Source organism: Danio aesculapii, chromosome 12, assembly GCF_903798145.1.
Source record: "Danio aesculapii chromosome 12, fDanAes4.1, whole genome shotgun sequence".
NCBI lineage: Eukaryota > Metazoa > Chordata > Actinopteri > Cypriniformes > Danionidae > Danio > Danio aesculapii.
Genome location: NC_079446.1, coordinates 3,060,216 through 3,073,812, shown reverse-complemented (window position 1 = coordinate 3,073,812; position 13,597 = coordinate 3,060,216). Strand labels below are relative to the sequence as shown.

General features: G+C 29.5%; 1 protein-coding gene across 1 annotated transcript in view; it reads right to left on the bottom strand.

The window, feature by feature from the left end:
* The window catches only part of antxr1c (ANTXR cell adhesion molecule 1c), a 71,433-nt gene that overhangs the window by 22,602 nt on the left and 35,234 nt on the right, over positions 1–13,597 (bottom strand). Inside the window, exons 8-13 of the mRNA XM_056468932.1 lie at positions 11,686–11,766; positions 10,286–10,346; positions 9,316–9,414; positions 6,803–6,872; positions 3,306–3,384; positions 295–390 (exon numbers count right to left, since the gene is read on the bottom strand). Of these exons, the coding sequence (XP_056324907.1) occupies positions 295–390; positions 3,306–3,384; positions 6,803–6,872; positions 9,316–9,414; positions 10,286–10,346; positions 11,686–11,766 (486 nt within the window). The remainder of the gene's footprint in view (positions 1–294; positions 391–3,305; positions 3,385–6,802; positions 6,873–9,315; positions 9,415–10,285; positions 10,347–11,685; positions 11,767–13,597) is intronic.

Sequence of the window (13,597 nt, the reverse complement as noted above, 5' to 3'; positions counted from 1 at the left end):
CTAAATGAAATGCCTACTTTACTACATTCTGTTTCTCTGCATCACAATATGAAAAAAAAAACAGTTGCAGCTTTCGGTAATGGACTTTAATGTTGAATTAAAGGCTCCTACATCTCGGATGACCTGTGAGTGAGTAAATGAACTGTAAAATTTCATCTTTGGGTGAACTGTCCCTTTAAATCAGTCAACTTCAGTATATATATAACATAAATATGCTTTGGCTCTGAGATGAAAACAGCGCTAGTCTATATGTGAGGTTTGATGTTTATGGTGGTAAATGAGGCGAAGACTTACTACGGTGCAGCAGAGCGGCCAAAACCACCACATGAAGAGCAGAGCCAACAAGAGGAACAACACCAGCAGTGTGATCAGGAGAATCGTCCCGTCAAACTGACAAAAACACACACAGATGAACACCATTAACACACGTTAACAACACTAATGTAACGCTATGCTGTCATCTGATTTCCCAGAGTGTCTTCGTTTACCTCAGAGAAATTACTGATGGTGATTTTAAATACAAAGAAGATAAGTGGCAAATTATTGGTCTGTTTCTTGATTCTGATTGGCTGGTAGGAGTACAATACATTTGTTCATACTAGGGGATGATGAATAGTTGATTCTGATTGGCTGATGACCTTCTAAGGTGTGCAGTTTTTTGAAATTCTTGATTCTGATTGGCTGGTAGGTGTACAATACATTTGTTTATACTAGGGGATGATGAATAGTTGATTCTGATTGGCTGATGACCTTTTAAGGTGTGCAGTTATTTGAAATTCTTGATTCTGATTGGCTGGTAGGTGTACAATACAATTGTTTATACTATAGGGCTATTGGATGCTTGATTCTGATTGGCTGATGGCATTTTCGGTCAGGCAGTTATTTAAATTCTTGATTCTGATTGGCTGGTAGGTGTAAAATAATATTTTTTGTATACTACAGGTATACTGAATGCTTGATTCTGATTGGCTGGTAGGTGTACAATACAATTGTTCATACTAGGGGATGATGAATAGTTGATTCTGAATGGCTGATGGCCTTCTAAGGTGTGCAGTTATTTGAAATTCTTGATTTTGATTGGCTGGTAGGTGTACAATACAATTGTTTATACTAGGGGATGATGAATAGTTGATTCTGATTGGCTGATGGCCTTCTAAGGTGTGCAGTTATTTGGAATTCTTAATTCTGATTGGCTGGAAGGTGTACAAAAAAAACTGTTTATACTACAGGGCTATTTAATGCTTGATTCTGATTGGCGGATGTCATTCTAAGGTGTGCAGTTATTTGAAATTCTTGATTCTGATTGGCTGGTAGGTGTACAGTACAATTGTTTATACTATAGGGAATGCTGAATTCATGATTCTGATTGGCTGATGGCATTCTAAGGTGTGCAGATATTTGAAATTCTTGATTCTGATTGGCTGGTAGGTGTACAATACAACTGTTTTTACTAGGGGATGCTGAATTCATGATTCTGATTGGCTGATGGCATTCTAAGGTGTGCAGATATTTGAAATTCTTGATTCTGATTGGCTGGTAGGTGTACAATAAAATTGTTTATACTAGGGGATGCTGAATTCTTGATTCTGATTGGTTGATGACCTTCTAAGGTGTGCAGTTATTTGAAATTCCTGATTCTGATTGGTTGGTAGGCGTACAATAAAATTGTTTATGCAAGGAGACACTGAATGCTTGATTCTGATTGGCCGATGGCAGGTGTACAATACAATTGTTTATACTAGAGGAGATGCTGCATGCTTTAATCTGAGTGGCTAATGCCTTCTAAGGAGTGCAGTTATTTCAAATTCTTGATTCTGATTGGCTGGTAGATGTACAATAAAATTGTTAATACTAGGGGATGTTGAATTCTTGATTCTGATTGGCTGATGCCATATATTCAGATAAACACAGAGCTAAAGTAGTTCCTGACTGGTTTAAATGCATTACAGTTCCATATCTGAATGATTTCAGTTAATAATTTAGTCATCTATTAAAACGTTAATAGATTTGTTATTATTTTTTGTTTATTAAATGTATGCCTAAGTTAATAAAAGGTTATATATTTAAATAATTGTTGTCAGAACAAAAATGGAGTAAAATTAATGAGAGTACTAAAGACAATAACATATATTTAAAATAAATTATATTTTTGACAGTAAAATTGTGAAATATTTATGAACATGACATGAAAATGTTAAACATTTCAAATTCACCAAATTAATGACAGTAAATTGGTGAAAAATGAAGGAATATGACATGAAATAAATAATAATATCATAGTCAATGTCAGTACAACTGTTTGAAATTAATGAATATAACAGTGTAATAATGTGTAAATACTAATCTAATTTTGGGCTGTAAATTGTTGTGCAGTGGATTCATATTAAATCACTTATTATTTCATTTTATCCATTAATTTAGACAGCAAATGATAAAAATGACCACATTGTTCACAGTAAAATGGTGAAAAACTTCATGAACATGACATTAAGCAAGCTTTCGATAAGAATTAAGGATTATGACATGAAATAAAATATAAATATCATTTAAAAAGAGGTGTTTTCACAGTAGAATTGTGAAATTAATGAACATAATAAAATCATGTTTACATATTTACCTGATCTTTGACAGTAAACTGGTGTATGATGAATATTAAATTATTTATTATTCACTTATTTTAGTGTTTTTTAGATCGTAAAATGAACGACAACAAGAAATACCTGAAAATACACAGAACCTAATGAAGCCTTAAATACTATTTAAAAAATGGCCATTTTAATCAATCAAATGCATAACTAACAAAATGAATAAATATAACTAAATACAGATTCGATCTACAGGACTGATTTCCAGCAGAAGTGAAAGCTCTGAGTGTAACCTCACTGTTAAAGTTTGCGATGGGAAAGGAATTGAAGAGCGGCCGAAGAAACGCTTCATAAACGTTATTCTGTGGTTGTGGGCTCACTCAGACAGGATCTTTCGGGGGGTTTTGTAAAAGCCCCTGAGGTTTGGCTCTCGATCTGTGAGTGTTTTTGGAGGGTGAAGGAGTTTGTGAAGAGAAAATCACGATACGGGACGTCTGAACGTCACAAGGGCAAAAATCGAGGGTTACAAAGGACAAGACCACCCATAAACTGCACATAGACTTTCCATTGATTTATAATGCCACATAACTATAATCATACATAACATAGGAACATTTAGTTATGATAACTAATAGGTTGATTCAATTAAAACATTAAAATATTAGTTGATTGAATGATTTACTCCACAATTTACGGAGTGTGTTTGTGATTGTGACTTACACACTCAGTGGTTGTGATGTGAACAGAGCTGGTGATGAAAGACAGACCCTCGTTCATGCTGACCTGCAGGTAAACCACCCTGAGGAGCAAAAATAAACACACAAAATACATCTTCAGTCGCATTTCTGTCACTTCCAAAATCCTTTAACGCTGCACAGAAGCAGAATACAGCAAGACATATGTGCCAAACTCAACCCCAAAAGCATTTTTCATCCTTTTTTTTTCCCCTCACACAAAATGCCTGTCAGACCATAATTGGCAGGCGTACAGAGCTTTGCAGGGAGCTGGTTAACTTTTGTTGAAGTCAGCTGTCTAGCGTCTCAAACATCCGACAAAAACAGCCTTCTGAATGTTCAGCATTCCCGCCGATGGTTTATCTTTTTCGACAGATAAGTTCATTCGTGCTGATGAAGAGCAGCTACTTTGGCTTGCCTTCACATATTTCTGTGCTCGAGTCAACTGGTGAACACTGATTTTTGCCAGACAGTCATTTCTGAGAGCTGTTTTTCATGCTTTATTTACTTGAAGTCAGAATTATTAACCCTGATGTTTTTTTTTTTAATATTTCCCAAATGATGTTTAACAGAGCAAGACATTTTTCACAGTATTTCCTATAATATTGTTTTCTTCTGGAGAAAGTCTTATTTGTTTTATTTAGACTAAAATATATATTTTAAAAACTATTTTAAGGTCAATTTTATTACTAATATAATATTATATTGCTATAATATAATATAATATAATATAATATAATATAATATAATATAATATAATATAATATAATATAACATAATATTATAGTACATAACATAACATAATATAACATAATATAATGTAATATAATATAATATAATGTAATATAATGTAATATAATATAGTATAATATAATATAAATAATATAATATAACATAACATAATATAATATAATATAATATAACGTAATATAATATAATATAATATAATATAATATAATATAATATAATATAATATAATATAACGTAATATAATATAATATAATATAATATAATATAATATAATATAACGTAATATAATATAATATAATAGAATAGAATATAATATAACGTAATATAATATAATATAATATAATATAATATAATATAACGTAATATAATATAATATAATAGAATAGAATATAATATAACGTAATATAATATAATATAATATAATATAATATAATATAATATAATATAATATAATATAACGTAATATAATATAATATAATAGAATAGAATATAATATAACGTAATATAATATAATATAATATAATATAATATAATATAATATAATATAATATAATATAATATAACGTAATATAATCTAATATAATATAATATAATATAATATAATATAACGTAATATAATATAATATAACGTAATATAATATAATATAATATAATCTAATATAATATAATATAATATAATATAATATAATATAATATAATATAATATAATATAATATAATATAACGTAATATAATACAATATAATATAATATGATATAATATAATATAATATAATATAATATAATATAATATAATATAACGTAATATAATATAACGTAATATAATATAACGTAATATAATATAATATAATATAAACGTAATAAATATATATAATATAATATAATATATATAATATAATATAATATAATATATTATAATATTATATTATATAATAATAATATAATATATACTAATATTATATAATATGATATAATAATATAATATAATATAACTTAATATAATATAATATAATATAATATAATATAACGTAATATAATATAACGTAATATAATATAATATAATATAACGTAATATAATATAATATAATATAATATAATATAATATAATATAATATAATATAATATAATATAATATAATATAACGTAATATAATATAATATAATATAATATAATATAATATAATATAATATAATATATAATATAATATAATATAATATAACGTAATATAATATAATATAACGTAATATAATATAATATAATATAATATAATATAATATAATATAATATAACATAATATAATATAATATAATATAATATAATATAATATAATATAATATAACGTAATATAATATAATATAATACAATATAATATAATATAATATAATATAATATAATATAACGTAATATAATATAATATAATATAATATAATATAACGTAATATAATATAATATAATATAATATAATATAATATAATATAACGTAATATAATATAATATAACGTAATATAATATAATATAATATAATATAATATAATATAATATAATATAATATAATATAATATAATATATATAATATAATATAACTATAAGTATAATATAATATAATATAATATAATATAATATAATATAATATAACGTAATATAATATAATATAATATAATATAATATAATATAATATAATATAACGTAATATAATATAATATAATATAATATAATATAATATAATATAATATAATATAATATAATATAATATAATATAATATAATATAATATAATATAACGTAATATAATATAACATAATATAATATAATATAATATAATATAACATAATATAACATAATATTATGTAATATACTATAATATAAAGTAATATAATATAATATAATATAATATAATATAATATAATATAATATAATATAATATAATATAATATAACATAATATAAAATAATATAATATAACATAATATAATATAATATAATATAATATAATATAATATAATATAATATAATATAATATAATATAACATAACATAATATATTTGGTCAAGTGCTCTTATCTAGTTTAATAAGCTAATATTAGTAGGCAAGCTATTCAATAACAGTGGTTTGTTTTGTAGACAACCAAGAAAAATATGTATTAAAGGCGCTAATAATATTGACCTAAAAATTGTTTTTTAAAAATGAAAAACTGCTTTTATTCTAGCCGAAATAAAAGAAATAAGACTTTCTCCAGAAGAAAAAATATTATAGGAAATACTGTGAAAGTTTCCTTGCTCTGTTAAACATCATTTGGAAAATAATAAAAATTACTATTAATTTTGACTTCAATCTTGTTTTAAACTTGTATTAGTGCTCAACAGAGTAGAAGAAGTCAAGAAGAAAATATGTAACCTCCAGTGTCTTTAGGAGCAATAAATGGCCATAAGGAAATAATGGATGAGGAACAAAGAAAAACAAGTGTGTGTGTGTGTGTGTGTGTGTGTGTGGGTGTGTGTATGTGTGTAGAAGCCAATGATTTCAGAGGAACTGTCCGCTATAAAGACTCCTCAGAGAGCCTGACATCATACATTGATTGTGTGTAGCCGTAAGGAGACAGAAAACTATGAAGTTGCTGGAAAAGCGTGGCTCAACAGCATGACCTCAGAAGTAAAAGAGTGTGTTGTGCAGGAAGGGGAATGTGACCTTCGACAGGGATCATAAACACGGCTCTAATGCATGACAGACGCAAGCTTACTTTCCAACTTCATCAATAACAGGCGCAGGACACAGCAGGAACGTGTCTTCAACACTCGCCGGCTTCTCATCTGAACACACAAGAATATACATGTGCGGAAACACATCAGAAATGCAGATTATACACTCATGTTTGGAATAACTGGACTTTTTGAAGAACATACAGTCTTGTGCTTATTATTAAATGATTAGCTCACCTGTGGAATATTAATTATTTTTACAAATATTTCCCAAGTGATGTTAAACAGGTTTTGTTCTCATTCATTCATTTTCCTTCAGCTTAGTCTTTTTATTTATCAGGGGTCACCACAGCGGAATGAACCACCAACATATCCAGCATATGTTTTACGCAGTGGATGCCCTTGCAGCTGCAACCCAGTACTGGGAAACACCCATACACACTCATTCACACACATACATTATGACCAATTTAGTTTATTCAATTCATTTATAGCGCATGTGTTTGAACTGTAGAGGAAAACATGCAAACTCCACACAGAAATGCCAACTGGCCCAGCCGGGACTCAAACCAGCAACCTTCTTGCTGTGAGGCCACAATGCTAACCACTGAGCCAACGCGTCGCCCAATTTAAATCAAAATAGTTTTAGTAGCTCATTTCTAATAACTGATTTCTTTTATCTTTGCCATGATGACAGTAAATAATATTTGACTAGATATTTTTCTAGATCCTAGTATTCAGCTCAAAGTGAGATTTAAAGGCTTAACTAGGTTAATTAGACACGTTGGGATAATTAGGCAAGTTATTGAACAACAGTGATTTGTTTTGGAAAAAATCTGGAAAAATAGTCATAAGGGGGCTAATAATATTGACCTGAGAATCTTTTACAAATATATATATATATATATATAGAGTTGAAGTCAGAATTACTAGCCCCCCTGAATTATTAGCCCCTCTGTTTATTTTTCCCCCAATTTCTGTTTAACGAACAGCAGATTTTTTTTCAACACATTACTAAACATAATAGTTTTAATAACTTTTCCAAGACACTTCTATACAGCTTAAAGTGACATTTAAAGGCTTAACTAGGTTAATTAGGTTAACTAGGCAGGTTAGGGTAATTAGGCAAGTTATTGTATAATGATGGTTTGTTCTGTAGACTATCAAAAAAATACTGCTTAAAGGGGCTAATAATTTTGACCTTAAAATGGGTTTAAAAAAAAAATCAGCTTTTATTCTAGCCGAAATAAAACAAATAAGACTTTCTCCAGAAGAAAAAATATTATCAGACAGACTGTGAAAATTTCCTTGCTCTGTTAAACATAAAAAAAAAAATTAATAATTCTGACTTCAACTGTATGTATATATTTTAGAGATTCTCTCTGAAGAAAAAATATAACAGGAAATACTGTGGGAAAAATCCCGTTAAACATCACTAGGAAATATTTGAAAAAGAATTAAAATTTCACAGGAAGGCAAATAATGTTGTCTTCAAATGTATATTGATCTAATTAAAAATACAGTTAAGGGTGAAATTTTATTACAGTTTAAACTAGATGTTTTGTTGTGTGTGAATATATCATAAAGTGTCATTTATTTCTGTGATGTAAAGCTGAATTTTTCAGCATTATCACTCCAGTCTTCAGTCTCTGGATATTAAATCTAGTAAAATAAATCATCCAACCATCCAATAATATTTACTGTCATCATGGTGAAGACAAAATATATTAATTATTTTTTAAAATGGTTATTAAGCTATTGTTTAAAAATATGTTGAAAACATTTATTCTTTGGTAAACAGCACTTGGGAAATATTTGAAAAATGTTTTACAGGCTAATAATATTGCCTTGTCTACATACATACATACATACATACCTACATACATTGGCACTGGGCAAAAATCAGACCCAAAAGTTTGACATATATTTATATTTACACACACACTACATAAAACATATATACAAAACCTTTGTTGCATAGATATTTACATTTATTTATAATTTGTATCATATACATATATATTTGAAATCTAAATAAACATTTTCTCAGATATATGCATGCGTGTGTGTATTTATATATACATCATAAATATACACAGTACACACACATTGGTTCATTTTCCTTCAAATTAGTCCCTTTTTTATCTGGGGTCGCCACAGTGGAATGAACCGCCAACTATTCCAGCACATATATTACACAGTGAATGCCCTTCCAGCTGCAACCCAGTACCGGGAAACACCCATACACTTTCACATTCATACACGCATGCATACACTATGGCCAATTCACCTATAGCGCACGCGGAGCACCCGAGGAAACCCACACTAACACTGGCAGAACATGCAAACTCCACACAGAAATGCCAACTGACCCAGCTGGGACTCGAATCAGTGACCTTCTTGCTGTAAGGCGACAGTGCTAACCACTAAGCCAGTACACACACATATATTAAATAAAAAAACCTTTTATTTTGGATGTAAATAAGCATGATTAATATTTGCCCAGCACTAGTATGTGCATATCTGTTTTTCATCATCATCTACTGTGACTCACTCAGAGTGACTGTGTCGTTGATTTTGAAGCTGCACAAGACCTGGTCGATGTTTCTGGCGTGTCGAAAGCCGTTTCCTCTCACCACCACCTGAAACGACTCTGAAACACAGAAACACTGATAAATGTTCACATAATACACATCATTGCATCATTTCCCTGCTAAAATGTCAGCTTCTCTTTATTTTCAATGTCTTCCTGCTGAAATCATCAATTCTGGGTAATATACAACCACAATGATTTAATTGTTCCCTGGGTTAAATGCGTCTGACAGACGGTCATGTTCAACGCTGGGTTTTCCCTACATGAGGATTTTATGTTGCCTTGCTTCTTAGTTTCAGGGTTTATACGGAAAGAAGATTTTTTCAACACATTTCTAAGCATAATAGTTTTAATAACTCATCTCTAATAACTGATTTATTTTATCTTTGTCATGATGACAGTAAATAATATTTGACTAGATATTTTTCAAGACACTAGTATTCAGCTTAAAGTGACGTTTAAAGGCTTTAAATGAGGTTAAACAGGCAAGTCATTGTATAACAGTGGTTTGTTCTGTGGAAAATCGAACATAAATATTGCGTAACGAGGCTAATAATACTGACCTTAAAATGAGTTTAAAAAAATTAAAACCTGCTTTTATTCTAGCTGAAATAAAACAAATAAGACTTTCTCCAGAAGAAAAAATATTATAGGAAATACTGTGAAAATTTCCTGAATCTGTTAAACATCATTTGGGAAATAATTGAAAAAGAAGGTAAAATTCACCGGAGGGCAAATCATTTTGACTTCAGCTGTACCACAACGATGTTTGTTGCATATATAATCCACTGTGAGACATGTATAGTTTAAAGAGAGTCCTTATGGACAGAAATCCATCATGGGCTTTTATTTACTGCATAATTGAAAGAGGAGTAACTATAGTGTAGTTGATGATCAATAAAAGCAAGCATGTTATTATTATTTTCCATACCTCCCGCACATACGCTGGATGGCTCCGCTGCCAAAATCTCTATGCAGGATTTCTTAATGATCTAAAAGAGAAAATGTTAATTGAGAGAAAAGAGAAAACACATGTATTAAATATATAGAGTTTTATTAAGACATTTTTAATAACTAATTTCTTTTGTCTTTGCTATGATGACAGTACATAATAATTTACTGGTTATTTTTTTTTATTATTATTTATTTATTTCTAATAATATTTACTTTGAATATTGGCAGTTTTTTTTATTCCAGCCAAATTATGATATATATATAAGAAAAAATATAATAATAGAAGAAAAAATGACTTAATCTGCTGTTAAACATTTCAAGAAATATTAGAAAAATCAATATATACATTAATTACATTATAAAGTAATAAATATATATATATATATAAATATATATATTCTTTTTTTCATTTTTTGCAAACCTTTTTAATAATTATCAATATTAAGAATTATTATTAAAGCCAAAGTGTGTAATTTCTGCATTTTTGATTGCATGTCCTATTATTATATATTAATTAGGTTATATATTCATTCATTCATTCATTTTCTTTTCAGCTTATTCCCTTTATTAATCAGGGGTCGCCACAGTGGAATGAACCGCCAACTTATCCAGTATATGTTTTTATGCAGTGGATGCCCTTCCGGCCGCAACCCAACACTGAGAAACACCAATACACACTCATTCACACACACACTTTGGTCAATTTAGCTTATTCAATTCCCCTATAGCGCATGTGTTTGGACAATGGGGGAAACCTGAGCATCAGGAGGAAACCCACGCCAACACGGGGAGAACATGCAAACTCCACACAGAAATGCCAACTCACCCAGCCAGGGCTCGAACCAGTGACCTTCTTTCTGTGAGGTGATCGTGCTACCCACTGCGCCACCATGACACCCAATTATATATTATATAATTAAACTTTTTTTTTCGAATGCATATTCAAGCTTTTTTCATTAATTATCAGTTTAATTAATTAATATTAAAGCTAAAGTGTGTAATTTCTGCATTATTAATGTCATGTCCCTTGGTTTGGAACAATAAACGGTGAATAAATAATGGCATACATTTTAGTATCATAATAACTTAATATATTTACTTATAAAGAAGCCATGTGTGAACTGACAAAGTTTTAGTTTTACTGTACCATTTAGTCATTTTCATAACACAGACATTTCATTTCATAATTATTTTTTACCATTGAAAAATAAAAACACTACAGCTTTTAGTATCGAGCATGCATTTTTTTCTCTTAAATTAATCCTCCATATAGCTGGTTTACATATAGTTAAACATATGCACTCTATTGCAGTGGATATTAATTTTTATATAATAATACAGCATGTAGACTAGATGAAAAGACATTTATATATTTACCGAGTCGATCATTCCTCTCAGAGCCTGGAATCCTCCCAACACTGGAAACACATGTTTACTGGTGTCTGCTATAGTAGCCAGCTAGAAGAGGACAGAATTATGTGTATTTACAGCTCATCTCTGCATCCAGTGGTTCATTTTTAATAGATTTAGTGCATGGATTGCATTGATAAGTGCATATTTGGTGTGCACCGATGCATTAATTTTGGCTAATAACAATACCAATCTTAACAACAACAACAACCAAAAAAATTCAGACAATTCTAATTATGATACTAGTTAATTACAATAATTATTAAATTAATAAATTTAATAGATTTTACCGAACATGTAGTGGACCAACATTACAAATTACAAAATCCTCAAAGCTGATTGTTTGCTATTCAGTAATTCAATATTAACAACAGTAACTTTTATTTGATGTTTAATACACATATTTATTTATTAAACGTAACCAAAACAAGCCTCTTCCCCCTAAAATACTGACTTGTCACCAATAGTTTTGTCCAATAGCTGCTTTTCTGACATACATATGTTATTTCGTACGTATTATATTTCATTTTTTTTGCAAATCCTAACCCATTATTTGGTATTTAATGATTGTGCTCTGAGAAAAATCATTGGATTAATTAAAAGATGTGTAGCTCATTTCCTCCTTGTACTCAATACACAATCGGTATCTGTTTTTTTCATATTATTGCCGTTAGCTATAATTGAATACAATTACCGATACATCGATGCATCCATAGTACTTATTGATGCTTTAGGCAAGGCAAGGCAAGTTTATTTATATAGCACATTTCATACACAGTGGCAATTCAAAGTGCTTTACATAAACAGGAATAAAAGAAACAAGTATAAGAGAAATAAAAACAAATACTAAAAATGCTAAAAAAAAATACAAATAAAATAAAATAAATAAGCATAAAAGCAGATAAAATGGGTTATAAAAGAATGAAAAAGAAGAGAAAAACAAAGTAGTTCGATCTGTCGGACGTAGCACAGTGCTCATTCAGTAAAGGCACAGCTAAACAGATGTGTGTTCAGTCTCGATTTGAATGTGCCTAATGTTGGAGCACATCTGATCATTTCTGGAAGCTGATTCCAGCAGCGAGGGGCGTAGTAGCTGAAAGCTGATTCACCCTGCTTTGACTGAACTCTTGGGATTTCTAATCTATTTGATCCTAAAGATCTGAGTGATCTGATCTATTCAGTGAGCATATCTGTAATGTATTGAGTTCCTAGGCCATTTAGTGATTTATAGAGCAGTAATAATACTTTAAAATCTATTCTGAATGTAACTGGGAGCCAGTGTAAAGACCTGAGGACAGGCGTGATGTGCTCTGATTTCCTGGTTCTGGTCAATATTCTGGCCGCAGCGTTCTGGATGAGCTGTAACTATCTGACTGTCTTTTTGGGAAGGCCAGTGAGGAGGCCGTTACAGTAATCCACCCTGCTGCTGATAAAAGCATGAACAAGTTTCTCTAAGTCTTCACTGGAAACAAAGCATCTGATTCTTGCAATGTTTTTGAGATGATAGTATGCTGATTTACTAACTGCTTTGACATGACTATTGAAACTCAGATCTGACTCCAGAGTCACACCAAGATTCTTGACCTTATTTTTTGTTGTTTGACCCTTAGAGCCAAGGTACGCATTCACCTTGAGAACCTCAACTCTGTTGCCAAACGCAATCACTTCAAAATTAGTACTAATTTTGAAATGTATTTTAAAATAAAATACTAAATGCTTTAAGGCTAACTTATACTTCTGCGTGGAGTGATCGGCGTGACCCACGGCGCCTGTCGCGCATTTATACTTCTGCGTGCTGTTTGTGTTGCTCTGCAATAACACTTTCGAAACGCTGGCTGGCAGTAGGTTTTTAAGTTTCTCTGTGTCGAGTTTCTTCATG